This window comes from Somniosus microcephalus, chromosome 8 (genome assembly GCF_052327205.1).
Source record: "Somniosus microcephalus isolate GS21.2 chromosome 8, FLI_Smic_1.0, whole genome shotgun sequence".
Classification (NCBI taxonomy): Eukaryota; Metazoa; Chordata; class Chondrichthyes; order Squaliformes; family Somniosidae; genus Somniosus; species Somniosus microcephalus.
Window position 1 is genome coordinate 262,807,040 of NC_140994.1, and position 16,889 is coordinate 262,823,928.

The following is a 16,889-nucleotide window of genomic DNA, read 5'->3' on the forward strand; positions in this document are numbered from 1 at the left end:
TGGTCTGCCATTTCCTTATTCTCCATTATATATTCTCCCGAATCGGACTGCAAGGGACCGACTTGGGATTTTACCAGTCTTTTCCTCCTGATATACCGATAAAAGCTTTTGCAGTCTGTCTTTATGTTTGCTGCAAGTTTACTTTCGTATTCTATTTTCCCCTTCCTGATTAATCCCTTTGTCCTCTTTTGCTGTATCCTGTACTGCCCCCAATCTTCCGGTCTGGTGCTTTTTTTTGCCAGTTGATATGCCCTTTTTTTTGATTTTATGCTGTCCCTAATTTCCCTCGTTATCCACGGTTGAGTCACCTTTTTAGGTTTATTTTTATGCCAAACCGGTATAAACATGTTCTGGAATTCTTCCATTCTATCTTTGAATGCTTGCCATTGTCTGTCCACTGTCAATCCCCCCAGAAACACCACCCAATCAATCTTACCCAATTCCCGTCTCATACCCTCGTAATTCCCTTTATTTAAGTTCTGGACCTTAGTCTCTGATTCAATTTCCTCACTCTCCATCTCGACTGAGAGCTCGATCATATTATGATCGCTCTGACCCAAGGGGCCTCGTACAAGAAGATTGCTGATAAGTCCCTTCTCATTGCACAATACCCAGTCTAAAATGGCCTGATCCCGAGTCGGCTCCTCGACATATTGGTCCAGATAACCGTCCCGAAAACATTCCAGGAATTCCTCCTCCTCAGAATTTTTACTAATTTGGGTAGTCCAATCAATATGTAAATTAAAGTCACCCATGATGACAGCTGTGCTCTTATCGCACGCTTCTCTAAAATCACGAGGGGTTTAAGGTAATTTGGCAAAAGAACCAAAGGTAAGATGAGAATTTTGTTTTACGCAGCGAGTTGTTGTGATCTGGAACGCGCTGCCTGAAAGGGCGGTGGAAGCAGATTCAACAGTAACTTTCAAAAGGGAATTGGGTAAACACTTGAAAAGGGGAGAAAAATGCAGGGCTGTGGAGCAAGGGCAGGGGGAGTGGGGCCAATTGGAGAGTTCGTTCAAAGAGCCAGTACCGGCATGATGGGACGAATGGCCTCCTTCTGTGCTGTACGATTCCATGGGAATTGGAGCAAATATCCCAAGTTGTTTCTCCCCCCACCCCCGCCATTGACGAGGAAATGCCCACCGAGGTTAGGAATAGTGTGGGGGTAATTTTCCGATTCGGTGTTTCCTGCAGGGAGTTTTGCTCTCCCGAAGCGCACGTCGCAGATTCGAACGCAGACGCTGTGCGTGATCTTCTGATCGGAAGTGGTCGGAAAATCGTGCTGAATTACCGACACGCATGTGCGTGCGCTCCCAAGAGGACGAGGCTCCTGCTCCGGCAGCACAGAATCGGAAAATTCCCCCGTAGACGAGGTGAGTATTGTTGCATTTATACAGCGCCTTTACCGTAAAACGTCCCAAGACGCTTCACGGGAACGTAATCAAACACACATTTGACGCCGAGCCACATGGGACATATGGGCAGGTAACCAAAAGCTTGGTCAAAGAGGTAGGTTTTAAGGAGCGTCTTAAAGGAGGAGAGAGAGGTAGAGAACAATGTTCCCATTAAGCTGCACGGCCGCGCAAGTGTCTGGAGGTCCCGTTGGCCGGCTTCACCGCGGAAAAACCGTGCACGTGCGACAATGTGAATGGGACGCGCAGCCCCTTTAAAGGGGCCAGGCACCCCCAAAAAAAAATCAGGGAACATTGGTAGAGAAGCGGAGAGGTTTATGGAGGAAATTCCAGAGCTGTGGGCCCAGGCAGCTGAAGGCACGGCTGCCAATGATGGGGCGATGAATATCGGGGTTAGCATGAGAGGCCAGAATTGGAGGAACGCAGAGATCTCCCAAGGGTTGTGGGGCTGGAGGAGATTACAGAGATAGGGAGGGGGCGAGGGCCACGGAGGGATTTGAAAACCAGGAAGAGAATTTTAAATTTGAGGCGTTGCCAGTGAGCACTGGGGTGATGGGACTTGGTGCGAGTTAGGATACATATCTCAAGCTATTGACACGAACAAGAGTTTGGTGTTCTGATTTAGGATTCATACACCAATGAGGCATCATCGCTACCAACTGCCCATTCCAAGCCCCCAGACCCACAAAACTGAAACACGACAAACCAATAAATAGAAATGGGAGGAAGTTACCAGATCTCTGGGGTCCTCGGGCACCGAAACTCAGGAAGGATGTTAGCAAAATACTGCAGATGCTGGAAATCCGAAATAACAACCGAAAATGCTGGAAAAACTCGGCAGGCCAGGCAATATCTCCTTCAATCTGCGTTTGGTCTCCTCTACATTGGGGAGACCAAACGCAGATTGGGTGACCGCTTTGCGGAACACCTCCGTTCAGTCCGTAAGGGTGACCCCGAGCTTCCGGTCGCCTGTCATTTTAATTCACCACTCCATTCCCACTCGGACCTCACTGTACTCGGGCTTTTGCATTGTTCCACGGAAGCTCAACGTAAACTTGAGGAACAGCACCTCATCTTCCGATTAGGCACTTTGCAGCCTTCCGGACTCCATATCGAGTTCAACAATTTCAGATCATAACCTCGGCCCCGATTACATTTTTACTTATATTTTTTATCCACCCCTTTGCAGTTTCTCCCTTTCCCGCCCCCCCCCCCCTTTCCTTTTTTTCTCTCTCCCACATGGCAGCTGTCTCTCATTCTGCCAGCGCATTTCACACCTAATCTAGAGCCGTCTTTTGTCTCCACTAGTCCGACCACCATCTCGTCTGGTTTTGAATACCTTTTAATGTCTCTTCACTTCTTTTGTTCTCTCCCAGCCCTGCCTTTCGATCTATTTCATTTCCTTTCCAGTTTTGAAAAAGGGTTTCGACCCGAAACGTCGACTCTATTTTCTCTCCACGGATGTTGCCTGGCCTGCTGAGTTTTTCCAGCATTTTCTGTTGTTATTCAGGAAGGATGTATTGACCTTGGAGAGGGGGGTGCAGCACAGCTTAACCAGAACGTTACCGGGACTTAAAGGGTTAAATGAGGACAGGTTGCGTAAACCTGGCTTGTATTCCCTCGAGTTTAGGAGATTGAGGGGTGATCTGATCAAGGTGTGTGAAATGTTAAAAGCATTCAATAGGATATCTACGGAGAAACTTTCCTCAAATCAAGAATGAGGGGAAATTATCTCAAAATTACAGCTCGGCCATTTAGAGGTGAAATCAGGAAGCACTTTCTGACACAGGCTGTGGCTGCTGGGGGTTAATTGGAGTTTTGAAGACAGACCGATAGATTTTTGTTGGGTAAGGGTATCGAGGGATATGGAGCAAAGGCGGGTAGATGGAGCTGAGGTGCAGATCAGCCATGAGCTGAGTGAATGACGGAACAGACTCGAGGGGCCGAATGGCCTCCTGTTCCCAGGGGCCAATGAACCTTAGTTGGGACACAGCTGGCTTAGAGCCGGGTGTAAATCTGGGCACTCGTGCAGGAGGTGCTTTGCTGAGTTTTGGGAGCTCGAGGGCACACTTTTAAGGTGTAGTAGAGGGAGGGCTCTGTGCCTTGCCAGAGTCCTAATGCTCGGAGCATAAGTAGCTCCCTTCCTCCGCGGTTAGCGTCCCTCGCCTTGGCCCGGCCCTAAGACCGTGCCATAGCGAGCGCCCGCTTCACGGGTGCGGTGCTGCTTCCTGGTTGGAACGGGAGCTGCTCCCGTGCTGGGCTCAGGCTACCCACCCAGCAGCTTCCGCTCGGCTGCGCTCTGCAGACCTCGCCGCCGCTCACTGCGCCGTTTGTGGCCATGGAGTGCGGCTGCCGGTCGAGGGCATGATTTCCCCCCCCCACCCAGCCCCGTGTTCGAATTGTCCGCCAACGCTCAGTGTATGCACTCGCGGGGAGGAGGGGGGTGGGTGAATGGTGCGATAATAGAGGTCCCACCAGTACCTACGAAGCAGCTCGTCAGCACAAATCGACACCTCTTAAGAGGGAGAAATTATTTTTTTTTGCAATTCTACACACTCTTTCCATCACACTTTTTTTTAAGTATCTCCATGTGTGAGAAGAGTCTTTAAAGTAACTAAAAGGCCAAATGTTTGCTGATCCAGCTTTACTTTCAATAGATGCATTTAAGGGAAAGCTGGATAGACACACGAGGGAGAAAGGAATAGACGGTTGTGCGGATGGGGTGAGATGAAGAGGGGTGGGAGGAGGCAGGTGTGGAGCATAAACACCGGCACGGACCAGTTGGGCCGAATGGCCTGTTTCTGTGCTGTAAAATTCGATGTGATCTGGACGAGGGAACTAGATGTAATATCTCCAAGTTTGCAGACGACACAAAGCTGGGTGGGTGTGTGTGCTGTGAGGAGGATGCCGAGAAACTCCAGTATGATTTGGACAGGTTGGGTGATTGGGCAGAAGCATGGCAGATGCAATATAACGTGGATAAATGTGAGGTTATCCACTTTGGTGTCAAAAACAGGAAGGCAGATTATTATCTGAACGGCAATAGATTGGGAGAAGGGGAAGTGCAACGAGACCTGGGTGTTCTTGTGCACCAGTCGCTGAAGGTAAGCATGCAGGTGGTTAAGAAGGCAAATGGTATGTTGGCCTTTGTAGCGAGAGGATTCGAGTACAGGAACAAGGATGTCTTGCTGCAGTTGTACAGGGCCTTGGTGAGACCACACCTTGAGTATTGTGTGCAGTTTTGGTCGCCTTAGCTGAGGAAGGATGTTCTTGCCATGGAGGGAGTGCAGCGAAGATTCACCAGACTGATACCTGGGATGGCAGGAATGACGTATGAGGAGAGATTGGGTCGATACTCGCTGGAGTTTAGAAGAATGAGAGGGGATCTCATTGAAACTTATAAAATTCTAACAGGACTGGACAGACTGGATGCAGGAAGGATGTTCCCGATGGCCGGGGAGTCCAGAACCAGGGGTCACAGTCTAAGGATAAGGGGTAAGCCATTTAGGACAGAGATGAGGAATTTCTTCATCCAGAGAGAGGTGAACCTGTGGAATTCTCTACCACAGAAGGCAGTGGAGGCCAATTCATTAAATATATTCAAGAAGGAGTTGGATATATTTCTGAAGGCTAAAGGGATCAAGTGATATGGGGAGAAAGCAGGGACAGGGTACTGAATTTGGATGATCAGCCATGATCTCATTGAATGGCGGAGCATGCTCGAGGGGCCGAATGGCCTACTCCTCCTATCTTCTATGTTTATGTGATCACAGTAAAAAAAAAAAAAGAGAATCCCTTGTATCCAGTACTTTTTTCTTTAATGTATTTAACTGATTCACAATTTCAGTGTAAGACTTCACATTTAACGAGCAGGACTGTTCAAGCTGCGTAAAGCAGTTGTGTTCAACTCAGTCCCGTTTAAATGTCGCAGTGCAGAACGAATTTAAAGGGAAGCTGCCGCGTTTTAAGCCCACCATGAAGGAAATTTCAGCTTTAATCTTACAAGGGGCAGCCCCACCCTCCGCATCCCCTCTCTGCCACCCGCTGTGTTAATGATCTCTTTGTGTTCTTTCGCTAGCTGGGTGCGCTTCGGGCTCCCCAGAGTTTGGGACCCCTTTGTTGGCGGAGCCTCCCTCGCGGCGTTGGCTGTCTCACAATTCCACGGATTCGGGGAGGGGAGGACCGGTCCAGCCCCGGGCCAGCCGGTTGAAGCTGGGCCGGTTTGTGAAGCGCTCTGTGTCGACCATGATGGGCTCCTCCTGTATCTCTGTGGGCTCGTATCCCGGCAATTCCAGCAACCTCCCGTGAACACCAGGGCCGCCGAACGGGATGGGAGCTCTAGGAAAAAGATGGAATTAATTTTTTTTTAAAAAGAACAATCACAAAGCGCACTCCAAAAGAAAGAACGAACGAACTTGCGCCTTTCCCCGACCCCGGAACATCCCAAAGTGCTTCATAGCCAATGAAATCGCTCAACCATTGGCGGCCGTGCCTTCAGTTGCCTGGGCCCCGAGCTCTGGCGTTCCCTCCCTAAACCTCTCCGCCTCTCTTCCCTCCTTTAAGACGCTCCTTTAAAACCTACAGCACTGACCAAGCTTTTGGTCACTTGCCCTGTTTCTCCTTGTATGGCTCGGTGTCAAATTTTGTTTTATAACACTCCTGTGAAGTGCCTTAAGACATTTATTACGTTAAAGGTGCTATATAAATACAAGTTGTTGTTGGTTGAAATATAGTAATGTGGGAAACGCAGCAGCCATTTGTGCACAGCAAGCTCCCACAAACAGCAATGTGATGATGACCAGATCGTCTCTTTTTTTGGTGGTGTTGGTTGAGGGATAAATATTGGCCCCAGGACACCGGGGAGAACTCCCCTGCTCTTCCAATAGTGCTTCCAATTCTTCCAATAGTGGATCTTTTACCTCCACCCGAGAGGGCAAACGGGGGCCTTGGTTTAACGTCTCATCCGAAAGACGGCACCTCCGACAGTTTGTCCATGGGATCCAGGGCAAAGTGGCAAGTTGGATCCAAAATTGTCTGAGGCAGGAAGCAAAGGGTAATGGTTGATGGGTGTTTTTGTGACTGGAAGGCTGTTTCCAATGGGGTTCTGCAGGGCTCAGTACTAGGTCTCTTGCTTTTTGTGGTATATTTCAATGATTTAGACTCGAATGTAGGGGGTATGATTAAGAAGTTTGCAGATGATACTAAAATCGGCTGTGTGGTTGATAATGAAGAAAGCTGTAAACTGCAGGAAGATGTCAATGGACTGGTCAGGTGGGCAGAACAGTGGCAAATGGAATTCAATCCGGAGAAGTGTGAGGTAATACATTTGGGGAGGGCTAACAAGACGAAGGAATACACATTAAATGGTAGGACACTGAGAAGTGTAAAGGAACAAAGGGACCTTGGTGTGCAGGTCCACAGATCCCTGAAGGTAGCAGGACGGGTAGATAAAATGGTTAAGAAGGCATACGGAATGCTTGCCTTTATTAGCCGAGGCATAGAATACAAGAGCAGGGGGGTTATGCTTCAACTGTATAAAACACTAGTTAGGCCACAGCTAGAGTACTGCGTACAGTTCTGGTCACCACATTACAGGAAGGATATGATTGCACTGGAGAAGGTACAGAGGAGATTTACGAGGATGTTGCCAGGACTGGGGAATTTTAGCTATGAGGAAAGATTGGATGGGCTGGGGTTGTTTTCTTTGGAACAGAGGAGGCTGAGGGGGGATTTAATTGAGGTGTATAAAATTATGAGGGGCCTCGATAGAGTGGATAGGAAGGACATATTTCCCTTAGCAGAGGGGTCAACAACCAGGGGGCATAGATTGAAAGTAATTGGTAGGAGGTTTAGAGGGGATTTGAGGGGAAATGTCTTCACCCAGAGGGCGGTGGGGGTCTGGAACTCACTGCCTGAAAGGGTGGGAGAGGCAGAAACCCTCATCACATTTAAAAAGTTCTTGGATATGCACTTGAAGTGCCGTAACCTCCAGGGCTACGGACCAAGAGCTGGAAAGTGGAATTAGGCTGGAGAGCTCTTTGTCGGCCGGCACGGACACGATGGGCCGAATGGTCTCCTTCCGTGCTGTAACTTTCTATGATTAATGTGAAAGACTGGGACACAGTAGATCGCAAAGTAATAAAGGATGAGGTAGGCCATTCGACCCATCTTTGGCCATCCATCCAGAGACCCTCCCCCACTGCAGCATCTAATTGTTTATTAAATGATTGCATGAATCCATTCCACGTGTTGACCACTCTTTGTCAAAGAATCAGCAGTTTACAGCACAGAAGGAGGCCATTCGGTCCATCGCGCCTGTGCCGCCCGACAAAGAGCTATCCAGCCTAATCCCACTTTCCAGCACTTGGTCCGTAGCCCTGTAGGTTACGGCACTTCAAGTACATATCCAAGTACTGTTTAAATGTGATGAGGGTTTCTGCCTCTACCACCCTTTCAGGCAGTGAGTTCCAGACCCCCACCACCCTCTGGGTGAAAAAAGTTCTCCTCAACTCCCCTCTAATCCTTCTACCAATTACTTTAAATCTCTGCCCCCTGGTTATTGACCCCTCTGCTAGGGGAAATAGGTCCTTCCTATCCACTCTGTCTCGGCCCCTCATAATTTTATACACCTCAATTAAATCTCCCCTCAGCCTCCCCTGTTCCAAGGAAAACCACCCCAGCCTATCCAATCTTTCCTCATAGCTAAAATTCTCCAGCCCCGGCAACATCCTCGTAAATCTCCTCTGCACCCTCTCCAGTGCAATCACATCTTTCCTGTAATGTGGTGACCAGAACTGTACGCAGTACTCTAGCTGTGGCCTAACTAGTGTTTTATACAGTTGAAGTATAACCTCCCTGCTCTTGTATTCTATGCCTCGGCTAATAAAGGAAAGTATCCCGTATGCCTTCTTAACCACTCTTTGTGTTAAGAATTTCCTGGTATCTGTCCTAATTTTGCCTTTTACTAGTTTTGAACCTATGTCGCTTGCTGCTATTCCCACATTTACTTTAATATTCCAAATTTACCTTTCCATCCCATTTATTATCTTATACCCTTCTATAAGATCACATCTCAACTGCTTCCTTTCCAAGCTGAAAACCTGAAGTAACTCCAACCATTCCTCAGAAGCGAGGAATTTATGCTAAACCTTTATAAATCACTGGTTGGACCTCAGCTGGAGGCTTGTGGCCAATTCTGGGCACCGCTCTTCAGGAAGGATGTCGAGGCCTTGGAGAGGGTGCAGAGGAGATTTACTGGAATGGTACCAGGGATGGTGGACTTCAGTGACCTGGAGAAGCTGGGGTTGTTCTCCTTAGAGCAGAGAAGGTTAAGGGGCGATTGACCAGAATGGGACACGGGATGAGGGACTTCAGTTATCTGGAGAAGCTGGGATTGTTCTCCTTCAAGCAGAGAGGCTAAGGGGAGATTAACTAGAGGTGTTCAAAATCATGAGGGGTTTCGATAGAGTAAATAAGGAGAAACTGTTTCCAGTGGCAGGAGGGTCAGTAACCAGAGGACACAGATTGAAGATAATTGGCAAAAGATCCGGGTGGGGGTGGAGATGAGAATTTTCTTTTACGCAGCGAGTTGTTGTGATCTGGAATGCACTTCCTGAAAGGACGGTGGAAGCAGATTCAATAATAACTTTCAAAAGGGAATTGGATAAATAGTTGGAAAGGAGAAATTTACAGGGGCATGGGGAGGGAGTGGGACTACCTGGAGAGCTCTTTCAAAAGAGCTGGCACAGGCACGATGGGCCGAATGGCCTCCTCCTGTGCTGTATGATTCTAGGAAGGCTGGCCCTCGGGTTCAATCCAGAAATCTTCCTGAATTCCCTCCCAACTTTCCCGGAGACTTGAACTGGACACGATACTCGAGGTGCCGTCTGACCAGAGCGCAGGCTGTTTCCTGTTGAGGCAGAGACCTTCAGTAATGGGTTATTAATGAGTCGACGTTCTATTTATTCCATGGGTACATGTCGGTGGGTGTAGTCTTCCTCGGATCATATATTCATCGCATTGCTGGACTGTGAAATCATCTCCGTCCCAGAATAAATCAGAGCTTTAAATATTGCACCTACGCTGTGTGCAGAAGGAGCGTTTGCAAATATATTGTGCCTGTCCCTCCTCACCCTCGATGTACCAAAGCACTTTACTGTCTAAGAATTACTTTTTTTAATAAGAGTGTTCCACAGGTATATGTGGCTGTCGATCTACACACACAAGGTCCCGGAAACAGCCATGCGATACGTGATCAGATAATCCGTTTTTGGTGGTGTTGATCGACGGATTAAATATTGGGCCAGGACACTGGGAGAACTCCTCCCTGCTCTTTAGTGCCGTGGGATCTGTTCGACTGATACTAACATCTCACCTAAAGGGCGGCACCTCCGACAGTGCAGCACTCCCTCGGTCCTGCTCTGGATCGCCAGCCTAGCTGACATGACCAGTTGCTAGCAAGGTGCCCGAGCCCGCAACCTTCTGGCGCAGAGGTGAGCGGTGCTGCCAAACCAGCCAAGCTGCTATAGTCCAATGTCCCTATAAGGGGGCAAGGCAAATCTGTAGAGTTTGCTTATTCAACTACGTGCGTCTGCCAATGGGCTGAAGATCTGCCAGTCAGCCAGAATGGATGGAGTGTCTAGTTTGGGATTAAAATAGAAAAGGGAGGCAGGGCTAATAACTCCCAAGTTCTCATTACTCAAACTATCGCTGCACAAATTGCCTGTCAGCAACCAGCAGATCTGGAATAGGATCTATGCGAATCACTGCATCTTATGTGATTTAATTTACATATATTCATACTTAACTGTAGATAAGAACATAAGAAATAGGAGCAGGAGTCGGCCATACAGCTGCTCCGCCATTCAATAAGATCATGGCTGATCATTGACCTCAACTTCACTTTCCCGCCCGATCTCCATATCCCTTGATTCCCTGAGAGTCCAAAAATCTATCGATCTCAGCCTTGAATATACTCAACGACTGATCATCCACAGCCCTCTGGGGCAGAGACTTCCAAAGATTCACCACCCTCTGAGTGAAGAAATTCCTCCTCATCTCTGTCTTAAATGGCCGACCCCTTATCCTGAGACTGTGACCCCTGGTTCTAGACTCTCCAGCCAGGGGGAAACGGCCTCCCTGCATCGACCCTGTCAACCCCCTTAGCATCTTATATGTTTCAATGAGATCACCTTTCATTCTTCTAAACTTCAGCGAGTATAGGCCCAATCTCTCATAGGACAACCCTCTCATCCCAGGAATCAAGATATTTTGCTAATCATTTTTTAACCAATATTTACGCAATGCATTAGTGGGTTTTTGAAATCGGATATACTCTGTGCAAGGGAATTGGATATATACTTCAAAAGGGCTATGGGGAAAGAACAGGGGAGAGTGGATAGCTCTTTCAAAGAGCCGGCACAGGTACGATGGGCTGAATGGCCTCCTTCTCTGCTGCAGGACTCTATGATTGTGGTGGATGCTGAAGAGCCTGTAGTGCCTTGTCCAATGTTCTTCCTCATTCTAAATCACCAACAAAACACATCGTTCATCTCATGGTTGTTTGACATGTTGCTGCTGGTATTCTGTGGTGAGTGTCTCACCTCCTGACTCCCCAAAGCCTTTCCACCAACTATAAGGCAGAAGTCAGGAGTATGATGGAATACTCTCCACTTGCCTGGATGAGCGCAGCTCCAACAACACTCAAGAAGCTCGACACCATCCAGGACAAAGCAGCCCGCTTGATTGGCACCCCATCCACCACCTTAAACATTCACTCCCTCCACCACCGGCGCACCGTGGGAACACCACCACCTCCAAGTTCCCCTCCAAGTCACACACCATCCTGACTTGGAAGTATGTCGGCCGATTCTTCATCGTCGCTGGGTCAAAATCCTGGAACTCCCTCCCTAACAGCACTGGGAGCACCTTCACCACACGGACTGCAGCGGTTCAAGAAGGCGGCTCACCCCCACCTTCTCATGGGCAATAAATGCTGGCCTTGCCAGCGACGCCCACATCCCATGAGCGAATTTTAAAAAAAACACTGCTCTCCAAAACTAATTCACCGTGTGAAGCACTTTGAGAGGCAGGTTAGTGGAGGAGGGCATAAGCGGAGGATGGGTTAGAGTTTATTTAAGGTGGAGCTCTGAAAAATGACAAGAGCATTGAAAGAAGGAACGGCTTGCATTTATATAGCGCCTTTCGCGACCTCAGGATGTCCCAAAGCGCTTTACAGCCAATGAGGTACTTTTGGGAAGTGTAGTAATAGTTGTAATGTGGGAACCGTGCCAACCAATTTGCGCACAGCAAGCTCCCACAAACAGCAATGTGATAATGACCAGATCATCTGTTTAATTTTAATTATTCTGACTCAAAGGCAAGGGTACTACCCACTGAGCCATGGCTGACACATAAGGAGGAGTCTGCAGGAGTTTTTTGCTAGCACCAAGCTTCACCTTTGAGAAGCAGATCGCGTTTACCTGTTGAAGCACCTGTACGTTTGTGACTGAGCTTGGATCGGGACCTCTGGCAGCTGGTTGATCATGGTTTCCAGGAGATTAGGCTGGTCACTCAATGCTTCAGCCCATGGTGACCGGTAGGACTTGGGGACAGCTGTGATGTTGAACTTCTCGGGTGGGATTTCCTTCAAGGGTCCGGAGTAACCTGTTTGGTGAGGAAACAGAACAATGAAACCTCGTCCCTCCACAGCCTCGCCCCCCTCCCTATCTGCAACCTCCTCCAGCCCTACAAACCTCTGTGCTCCTCCAATTCTGGTCTCTTGCGCATCCTCGACTTCCTTCACCCCCACCATTGGCAGCTGTGCCTTCAGCTGCCTGGGTCCTAGGCTCTGGGATTCCCTCCCTAAACCTCTCCGCCTCTCCCTCCTTTAAGACGCTCCGTAAAACCTCTTTGACCAAGCGTTTGGTCACCTGTCCTAATATCAGCTACTTTGGCTCGGTGTCAAATTTTTGTCTGATTTGCGTTACAGGCACTGTATGAATGCATGTTGTTGTACAGGAAACTCTTTATTATCTGGCACCAACGGGACCGGTGTGGTACCGGTTTATCAAAAAGTCCGGATTACAGAGAGGTATAGTTTAAAAGGTACAAGAGCTCCGTACACAGCAACAAATCCAGGCTTCCCTGTTGCTTAGCAACATGTGCAGGAACTCCGGCCACTGACCAAGCGTCCCTGTTGCTTAGCAACAAGTGCACGAACCCCAGTTACACAGCCACAGATCCAGGAACAGCCACTAATATGAAGTAAAACTTACCTGAACCTACTCCTGAATTTTGCCGGTTAACAGAGCGTTCCGGTTATTTGGGTGCCGGTTAAAAGAGAGTTTCCTGTAGAATGCTCTGTTCCTCACTTCGATCAATCCCTGTCCTCTAAGGCTCAATTATATATAACCTTCACTTTTGCCGTGTTTGCTGAGTAAATGGGATCTTGAGCTTCATAAATAGAGGTGTTGAGCACAAAAGCAGAGAAGTTATGCTGAACCTTTATAAAGCGCTGGTTAGGCCACAACTGGAGTATTGCGTCCAGTTCTGGTCACCACACTTTAGGAAGGATGTGAAGGCCCTTGAGAGGGTGCAGAGGAGATTTACCAGAATGGTTCCGGGGATGGGGGATCTTAGCTAAAAGGACAGGTTGGAGAAGCTGGATTTGTTTTCATTAGAGCAAAGGAGGTTGAGGGGTGATTTGATAGAGGTGTACAAGATTATGACAGGTTTGGATAGGCTAGATGGGGAAAGGCTGTTCCCACTAGTTGATGGTACAAGGACTAGGGGACACAGGTTTAAGGTTTTGGGCAAGAGATGCAGGGGGGACGTGAGGAAAAACTTTTTTACGCAGCGAGTGGTGAGGACCTGGAACTCGCTGCCGACGGAAGTGGTGGAAGCGGAGACACTCGATGTTTTCAAGGGGAGACTGGATAGGCACTGGAGGGAAATAAACTTGCAGGGCTACGGGGATAGAGCGGGGGAATGGGACTGACTGGATTGCTCCACAGAGAGCCGGCACGGACTCGATGGTCCGAATGGCCTCTTCCTGTGCCAGTATGACTCTAATAAATGTCGACATTTGGAGCTTAGGAGAAACCAGAGAGGAATCTTACATAGAATTACCTCATGTTTATAACACAGAAACAGGCCATTCAGCCCAACCAGTCTGTGCCGGTGTTTATGCTCCACACAAGCCTCCTCCCACCCCTCTTCATCTCACCCCATCCGCATATCCTTCTATTCCTTTCCTCATGTGCTTATCTAGCTTCCCCTTAGCGAGATGTACAGTGCGGGATTAAAATGGAGTGTACTAAACAGAGTGTTTTATTTGGGAATTTGGAAAGAGAGAGCATTTCTGGTAAGTATTGGATAAGTAGTAGATGTAAAAAGAGAAATTTAGTTTAACATTTTGATTTTAACTTAGAACTTTAAAAACTGTAGTTAACAGAAGCTGCCTGCCAGTGGCAGTTAACTCTCCGTCAGCTGTATGTGTTTGTCTTGAATAAGCGCTAATCATCAGGAGCCAGGGGAGCTGAGAAAACACTTGTAAATTGGGTGAGGCTCCTAGAGTATAAAAGTATAAGAGTAAACAGGTCTGCAGAGCACAGAGCGGTCTGCACAGGGCGGGATTAAAATGCAGTGTACTTAAACAGAATGTTTTATTTGGGAATTTGGAAAGAGTGGGAATTCGGAGAAGAGGGGGAAGGAGTTGCTGCTTTTTGCCTACACTACTTGTAGCGCTTTGTGTTACAGGTAGATATTTAATATCAGTACCCATAACTTAATCTAGATCAAGTAAGTGGTCAAGAAACTACTCTGTAAACTAAGTTACCTAATTACAAATTTAATTAAATTTAATTAAATAAAACAAGGTCATATAGGGATGGCAGTGCAGGCGGTGTGCCTCAACTGCAGCATTGGGGAGTTTGTGGAGAGCATTGTGATCCCGGACAACCACGTTTGCAGTAAGTGCCTGCATCTTGAGGAACTTCAGCTCAGAGTTGTTGAGCTGGAGTCTGAGGTGCAGACATTGCGGGGCATCAGGGATGGGGAGAGTTACCTGGACACTTTGATCCAGGAGGCAGTCACACCCCTTAGGTTGGGTAGTGGTCCAGGTCTGGTTAGTGGTCAGGGACAGGAGGGTGTGACTGCAACTCAGGCAGGTAAGGGGACCCCAGGTGCAGTGCTGGAGGAGCCTCAGCCTTTGCCCTTGTCCAACATGTATGAGGTTCTTGCTGCCTGTGTGGATGAGGGAAAAGCCTGCAGGATGGATGAGCAAGCTGACCACGGCACCATGGTGCAGGAGGCCATTCAAGTGGGGGGAGTGAAAGGGAATGTAGTTGTGGTAGGGGACTGTATAGTCAAGGGGATAGATACAGTCCTCTGCAGCCGCGACCGTGTTCCGAAAGTTGTGTTGCCTGCCCGGTGCCAGGGTTAAAGACATCTCCTCGCGGCTGGAGAAGAACTTGGAGTGGGAGGGGGAGGATCCAGTTGTCATGGTCGACTTAGGAACCAACGAAATAGGTAAAACTAGGAATGAGGTTCTGCTGAGGGAGCTTGAGGAGCTAGGATCCAAATTAAAAAGCAGAACCTCACAGGTAATAATCTCTGGATTGTTACCTGAGCCATGTGCAAATTGACATAGGGACAAACAGATTAGAGGTTTAAATGCGTGGCTCAGAGTGGTGTGGGAGGAAGGGGTTTCAGTGCATGGGGCACTGGCACCAGTACAGGGGAAAGAGGGAGCTGCTCCGTTGGGACGGGCTCCACTTAAACTGGGCTGGGACCAGTGTCCTGGCAAACAGAATAACTAGGGCAGAAGACAGGGCTTTAAACTAATGAAGGAAGGGGGTGGGAGGATTTAGGAAATTTAAAAGCAGCGAGAGAAATGTCAAGGCTCTAGAGCAGAGTAGAGTTCTGGGTAAAAATAAGCAGAGTTGGTCAGGAAGGGACAAAGAGAGTAACAAAGGTAATAAGGCATCAGTGACTAAGGTGACATCAGGGAAAAACAGAAATAAGTCAAAGCTAAAGGCACTATATCTGAATGCGCGAAGCATTCACAACAAAATAGACAAATTAATAGCGCAGATAGAAATTAATAGGTTTGATCTAATAGTCATTATGGACACGTGGTTGCAATGTGACCAAGGTTGGGAACTAAATATTCCCGGATACTTAACTTTTAGAAGAGATCGGCAAAATAGAAAAGGAGGAGGGGTAGCCCTGATAATAAAGGTGGGATAAAGACAGTAGAGAGAAAGGATCTTAGCTCCGAAAATCAACAAGTAGAATCAGTTTGGGTGGAGCTGAGAAACAGCAAGGGGCAGAAAACATTGTTTATAGGCCCCCAAACAGTAGGTGTAATGTAGGGCAGAGTATAAATCAGGAAATTAGAGGCGCATGTAACAAGGGTAATACAGTAATCATGGGGGACTTTAATCTACATATAGACTGGGCAAACCAAATTTGCAGTAATAGTGTGGAGGACAAATTCATGGAATGTATGCAAGATAGTTCAGTATGTTGTGGAATCAACTAGGGAACAGGCTATTTTAGACCTAGTATTGTGCAATGAGAAAGGGTTAATTAATAACCTTGTAGTAAAGGGGTCTTTAGGGAAGAGTGACCATAATATGATTGAATTTTAGATTGAGTTTGAAAGTGATTTAGTTAAATCCGAAACTAGGATCTTAAATCTAAACAAAGCAAACTACGTAGGTATGAGGGGCAAGTTGGCTACGGTAGATTGGGAAACTACAATAAAAAGGTATGACAGTAGAGAAGCAATGGCTAGCATTTAAAGAATTAATACATAATTTACAACAAATATACATTCCTTTAAGGCACAAAAACCCACAGGAAAAGTGATCCAACCGTGGCTAACAAGGGAAGTTAAAGATAATATTAGATCAAAGGAAGCGGCTTATAATGTTGCCAAAAAGAGTAATAAACCTGAGGACTGGAAGATTTTTATAATTCAGCAAAGGAGGAACAAGAAATTGATAAAGAAAGGGAAAATAGAATATGAGAGTAAACTAGCGAGAGACATAAAAACAAAATGCAAAAGCTTCTACAGGTATGTAAAAAGGAAAAGATTAGTGAAAGTAAATGTGGGTCCCTTACAGGCTGGGACAGGAGAAATTATAATGAGGAATAAGGAAATGGCAGCGAAATTAAACAAATACTTTGTGTCGAGAATGAGAAACTGAAAGAAATTAGTATTAGTAAAAAGATAGTACTGGAGAAATGAATGGGACTGAAAGCCAATAAATCCCCTGGACCTGATGGCCACACAAGAGGTTATTAAACAAAATTAGGGCTCATGGGATTGGGGTAATATATTAGCATGGATTGAGGATTGGTTATCGGACAGAAAACAGAGAGTAGGAATAAACGGGTCATTTTCCGGTTGGCAAGCGGTAACTAATGAGGTATCGCAAGGATCAGTGCTTGGGCCTCAGCTATTCACAA

General features: G+C 47.4%; 1 protein-coding gene across 2 annotated transcripts in view; it reads right to left on the minus strand.

The window, feature by feature from the left end:
• Window positions 1-16,889, minus strand: part of LOC147114360 (myozenin-2) — a 77,222-nt gene that overhangs the window by 27,225 nt on the left and 33,108 nt on the right. The window contains exons 5-6 of one of the 2 annotated variants that reach the window (XM_085996014.1): window positions 11,894-12,077; window positions 5,209-5,750 (exon numbers count right to left, since the gene is read on the minus strand). In XM_085996014.1, coding sequence (XP_085852140.1) covers window positions 5,564-5,750; window positions 11,894-12,077 — 371 coding nt within the window. In that variant the 3' untranslated portion in view covers window positions 5,209-5,563. Of the gene's footprint in view, window positions 1-5,208; window positions 5,751-11,893; window positions 12,078-16,889 lie in introns of those variants that run through there. The other variant, XM_085996015.1, reaches the window with a different exon arrangement.